The sequence below is a fragment of the Sphaeramia orbicularis genome, chromosome 5 (assembly GCF_902148855.1).
Source record: "Sphaeramia orbicularis chromosome 5, fSphaOr1.1, whole genome shotgun sequence".
Taxonomy (NCBI): Eukaryota; Metazoa; Chordata; class Actinopteri; order Kurtiformes; family Apogonidae; genus Sphaeramia; species Sphaeramia orbicularis.
In genome coordinates, this window is record NC_043961.1 from 46,540,404 (window position 1) to 46,546,280 (window position 5,877).

Genomic DNA, 5,877 nt, shown 5'->3' on the forward strand with positions numbered 1-5,877 from the left:
GCGACAGTGGGTGTATGTTCTACGTCTGTCCACATTACATTATCAGTACTTTTTATCAGTAGCATTACTGTCATTAAGATAAGACGAAAGGGTAATATATGACCTACATGTCCCTGTGTCGAGAATAGTGTTGCCATATATGTTACTTATATATCATACATCCTCTGGCTATGTAGATATAATTCATAACTAACATATATAAACATATCTATATCTACAGTATTTATGGCGATTTTTATATTACACAAACATACACATTTGTATGGGCTTGACATATGTCACTATGACAATTTTGTGATAGTCAACAATAGTTACACTGCGTGATCTGTTCATGTAACATATCTAGCTAGTTTCACTTCATATAGACCATGGAAATTCAATAAATAATTCAATATAGTTCATTTGTCTATGAGGTTTCTTACTGTGTTTTGTTTTGATGTGTCTTTATATGATACTTCTACATTGTAATTCATAAGAGCCACGTGAATCATTAGGCTTTTAAATGATACAACAAGGTTCACGCACTTAAGAGACACAAGAACATGGAACTTTTTTTTTTTCAAGCACTAAAGAAGAATGCTGCTGTTGTCACATGTAGGTTAATATGATGTTCAATAGCTTCCATTCCCGGACAAAAAAGGGGACATCTCCACCGGCTCGCACCACAGACGCTCGCGCCACCGGCTAGGCGTGTTTTGATATCTCGCGGAGCTGCGACAGAGCGCGCGGTATGAAATGAATGAGAGACGCGTACGACACCATTGTCCGCGTGCGCCTCGAGCGCTAGCCTCCAACAAATTAAAGACACGTGTGTCTTACTATCGCACCAGTTCGATAGCCATTCACGGAGGCGGAATGCTATTTCTCTCAGTGGTTTTGTCTACAACGGCAAAGTTCACCACAAACGCCTGTAAAGAAAAGTGCATATTTATCAAATTAAAAAGAACATTACGAGCAGAGCGCAAAGTCGATAAGTAACACACTTTCTCCTCATAATGAAACGACTTGTAAGAAAAATCGATTGTTCCGTAAACAAACAATTCTTCGACATTAGATATCCTTGCATTTGTGTATATTTTTAGATTTTTGTTAGAGCCAACACTGTTTAATAAAACATGTTCTGATTCTGCTGGTGTTATCCCCAGCTAGAAATTGGTTGCCAAGCATTGCATCATTCCTTTCATGTGACTCCCATACGCCCCAAATTCGTCCTGGCCGTCTTATGACTGCATCACAATTGCTCTTCGTACAAACTATACAGGCTGAGACGGAGCAACCAGCTCCTACGACAGCAGACCCCGCCCCGGTGCTGCTTTTGGCTCACCCTATTGGATGTCGTCAAGGAAAAGATCTTAAGTTCGCTGTTCTGACTGGGTCATTTTAACGTCAGGTCTAATGTTAAGTTCGGTTGAGATGGAACTACCTTCCCATGCATAGTTTGGTTGGCTCGTTCCTCAATATAAACACCACCGGGAGTTTCCGAAAATTCACATTCAGCTGACAAGACTGAACAATGGTTAACATGAGCTATCACCAATTTTCACTAAAATATCCACATTCAAGTTCTAGACAGTCGAGAAGGCGAGCGAATAAAAGAAAAAGGGTAAGTGAGCATGTTGTCATTACTTGATCAATTGTTTTTCGGTGTTTTAGAAGTAGCTACTTCAGGCACTCTTCAAGTGGTGTCTGCCGGACTGTAAGGAAAAAGAATGTGCATGTTTTCTGGCAGAAATCCCAGCTCCATTTTTAGAATAACAGTTGCCATAATCAATCATAATTTACACAGAGTTGTTTTTATGTGTTGTCGGCTTCGTCTGCCAAGTTTTAAGACCTCTAGACACACTACAGGGAAGTTTTAAAAGGTTTTTAGTGGTACTCATTTAACCACTGGGACTATCTAACGCTTTAAAATTATTTTTGTGGACCAGACTTTCAAATGCTAAATATTAAAGCCATTTCTTATGAACATGTCTGACAGATTTCAGTTTTCTCCGTGTGGCGTCTGACAGTAATTGGTGGGGTTCTTGAATCGAGACTGAACGGCTTTTTGACAGATGCTTATGTGCCTTTATATTTTTGACAAATCAGTTCGACTTCATGTTTCCCATGAGTGGATGTCGTTCATGTTTTTGTGCTGTGTTTTTCCTTTCTCTATACGCTTCCTTTTGTTTCGCCCATTCCTCCTGCTGGACTTACATTTCCATGACGTAATTGTCTTGGCTTACTCTGGACATGTAGTCCAACTTCAGAAAAACAGAGATAACCTTTTTCAACATTTAATAATAACTACGATCGATAACCGTACATTTCATTTAGCGAACTAAAGTTGTTCATTGTCGCGCTCCCACGGAAAGATGACCATTTTAGTTTAATTTTCTTATTTCATCATATTTTATTTAGTCAAAAACATTACAGTCATTTAAAATCCACGCTGGTTTCTCTAATAAGCGCATTAATGCAGAAAAACTGAAACATGCCTTTATATGACATGTTTCAGTTTTGTTGATAAAATTTATGGAAAATACGGCAGCGTTTGTTTAGTGGCTTACAGCGGAAAATGGGACACAAATAATAAATTCAGCAGATGTGACTGTCTGACCCGAAGGCAAAAATATTGTGATTTCCTTGCTATTTATGACCACTTGTTTATCGATCTGAAAATGTTTTAAGGAAAGTAAAAAGCAGGGGGCGCAGTAGAGAGCGATTTGGTCTTTGTTTACAAGAATTAAGTAGCAGGAATTTCATTATTTTTTCCTATCCTCGTTAATTTTAATCGATGATAGTTTAATCATTATTTGAATTATTTAAATGTTTTATTATTTTACAAAACACTCAAAAATGCTTGATTTTATGACACCCTTTGTCTACAGACTAAGCTTGGTCTATATTTGTGCAGATCATCATTTTGATTTTGAAATCTCAGCATATTTCAGCTGTCGGAGGAAAGTTTGACTTTTTAAAGAATAAGACAATTGTCCAATAAAATTACTTTTCTTTTTTTTTTTTTACAGAATTGCTGGGATAAATTGTCTCCAACCAATTGGCAGACTTGATTAACAGTGACTTTCAAAGGTAAATAGTTTTGTCATACATGACTTTCAGAGTGCTGCATGTTTGCAAACATAACGGTTTGATTCTGTTTTGAATTTTTTTACACTGTATTCTGAAATAACATGGATAAATATGTATCAAATGTATACATATTTTGATTGCTCAGATTCTTCATCAACAGCCTCAGTGCAGTACAGTCATTGCATCACCTGCTGTCATTGGCATCAGTTGACATTTAAATGGATTGCACAACTGACTTTAGATTAGTTTGCCTTATTGAGGACTAAATGATTATAAAGATAAACAATTCTTGAATTATGCCTGGTGACATATGCCCAGTCTTTACCCACACCTGAACTACACCTTAACAACTTGGGATGGGTGGAGATAAGAGTGACCAGGGCGGAGTTACTGTGACGTTTCAGTCATCGACCATTCAGCTGCTCTGTACTCATCGTGTACCTCTCTCATTGTGTCTGGCGCTGCCCCCTCAGGTCCAGTGTGAACTGTGTAGCCGAGTATCTGTGCGTTGCGACTGATTGGCGAGATGACTGCCGAGTGGCTACACCTGCCCCCGCCGTACCCCCCTGGTGTGGGGCCGTTGTGTGGTGCAGAGTTGGAGGCGTGGTATGAGGACCTGCAGGATATTCTTGGCTCTGACACGGGAGGGGCAAAACTGGCACGTGCCCCCACCTGTACCGAGGTCAGTAGCTTCAAGAATGGAAGAGCTATCACACCCATAATGAGTGTTTTTGTGAGTTTTTTTTATATTTCATTTTTTCTTTTAAGTTGCTTTTTTTTGTGAAAGCATTTCATTCATACACATGATACACATGCAGTGAACGATGGAATCCTGACTTGCACCATGCTGATTGACATGTTTTGGCAAAGACTGACATGTTTTCATTTTGTGCTTGCAGAAAGAGCCGGAGTTTCTGGATGTCCTGGAGAGTTGCTCTCTCACGTGGTTGACGGATGGAAGCCAGACGTGGGGTGAAGGTGTCCAGAGGGCAACAGAGGAAGTCCACAACACCCAGCCTCTGCATCACACCTCTTCCTCCTCCTCTTCCTCCTCCTCCTCCTGCATGAGTCCAGCTGTGGCAGAGGAGCGTCGGACAGAGGCTGAGAGTGGGAGAAGTGGAGATAGCACAACGGGAGGTGGAAGTGACCTGCTACCTCCGGAGTTTTTTGAGTTACTCAGCGAAGGAGGAGTGGGAATGGTTGATCAGAGCGGAGTGGTCATCAGTGGCGGTTATTATTACCATCACCATCAACACCTGCAGGCTAATAACACCCATCCTGCATCTCCTTCTGCCAGTGAGGAGGAGCTGCCCTGTGTCCCTAATTCTCCATCCTGCTCCTCCTCAGCCTCCCAGTCGCCATCCCAAAATTGTTCCTCTCCCTCCTCACCTGTCTCTTCTCCTTCCGTCTACCCATCCTCCCGCCTGGGGAAACGCAAGAGGACCACCAGCGAGAGGGCCAATGGTGCCTTGTCCTCTTTTGCCTCCTCTACACCAAGAACATCCTCATCCTACTCATCTGCCAAAAAAAGTCGCAAAGAAAGAGAACAGGAGAACGAGAGGAAAGTGCAGGAGTTGACGGAGCAGAATGAGCGTTTGAAAGCAGAGATTGAAAGGCTCGGAGAAGAGGTCCAGAGGACACGGAGAGCCCTCATAGAGAGACTAGTCAACACCAGGAAATGAGGAGAAAAAAAAAGAAAGGCAGGATGAAAGAAAGGAAAAAGAAAATGACAGGTCCTACACAATTTGAATAAGCAGTGGTGGGAAAGGTATAACATGGTGGTCATGAAATGCCTCTAAGGTACAAAAGGAAGGAAACCAAAGATATTTTATAAGAAAGAGAATGGTGAATCAGAGTGCTTTAAAAGGCAAGAAGAAGGAAAGTGATGAAAGTCAAGACAAGAAAAGGCAGAGAGAAGGGGCTGCAACAGCACTGCGGCAAATAAAAAGACACAGCATGTATAAAGGAAAAGGAAGAACAGACAGTTCTAAGTGCAGATCACACAGTGGTTCTGATGAATGTTTGTCGTTTTTAAGAATGCCTACCACAAGTTCTATCTAATACAGTTGCAGAAATACCAGTTAGGTGTATTTGATGATTTGTATGTAGGACAGAAAGGAACTTCTTCCAGAGAGTGCATTTCATTGTCATCCATTCCCACCATTTTGCAATAAATTGTAACTCCTACTTAAGGGCTGCAATCTGGCTAGCAGAGATTATTTGCCCCAATTTGCGGAGAGTTTAGGAGCTCAGGAAAAGTTTGAAAGTGCCCAGCGCAGTGTGAGTATGAGAGAATGACTTTTTTCATTTTTGGGAGAGAATTCATACCTTTTCTTACTTTTTTATAACCCATGGCTTGTGTGTATGTGTATTTAGATAAAGCAAGTAGGAACCGGCTATACTTTCTAAGCTGACCTTTTCTATCAATATGGGAATTTGTAGTAGAATAATCACTAATGTATTGTTCTGCCCTAATTTACTATTTTTATATAATGCTGTAAAATATACAGTTGTACTGTAATGGCTTGTACTGTAATATGCCAACATATCTACTGGTATTTTCTCATTGTAGTCATAAATTGTTAATTGTAGAATAATATGCATGGCTTATATCATTTATGGCATCAAATACATGTATTTTACCATACCGTTTATTTTTGTCCTTCACTGTAATCCCAAATTTGCAATAAAAGAAAAAACTAAGGAAATTGTGCTCCTGATGTCTTCATTTAAACATGACCTGTGATTCTCTGTAGAAAATAGTCATGTGCATGTACAGATAACTGACAAAGGTGGAGAGGAGAG

The 5,877-nt window shown here is 40.3% G+C and overlaps 1 protein-coding gene across 2 annotated transcripts; it reads left to right on the top strand.

The window, feature by feature from the left end:
• The first annotated feature begins 1,440 nt into the window (after positions 1–1,440).
• Positions 1,441–5,776, top strand: ddit3 (DNA-damage-inducible transcript 3). Of its 2 annotated transcripts, none has more exons than XM_030134174.1 (4): positions 1,441–1,603; positions 3,012–3,072; positions 3,546–3,805; positions 3,972–5,776. In XM_030134174.1, the coding sequence occupies exons 3-4, from the start codon at positions 3,599–3,601 to the stop codon at positions 4,752–4,754; spliced, it is 990 nt and encodes a 329-aa protein (XP_029990034.1). In that variant the 5' UTR covers positions 1,441–1,603; positions 3,012–3,072; positions 3,546–3,598; the 3' UTR covers positions 4,755–5,776. The 2 variants fall into 2 exon arrangements, with proteins under 2 accessions (XP_029990034.1, XP_029990035.1); XM_030134175.1 differs by having other exon boundaries at positions 1,445–1,603; positions 3,546–3,754.
• Positions 5,777–5,877: the final 101 nt, after the last annotated feature.

Excerpts from the sequence above, each read along its gene's own strand:
- ddit3 (XM_030134174.1), top strand. The coding sequence starts at position 3,599 with ATGACTGCCGAGTGGCTACACCTGCCCCCGCCGTACCCCCCTGGTGTG. Across the intron at positions 3,806-3,971 it reads CACCCATAATGAGTGTTTTT|AAAGAGCCGGAGTTTCTGGA; the intron begins GTGAGTTTTTTT and ends TTGTGCTTGCAG.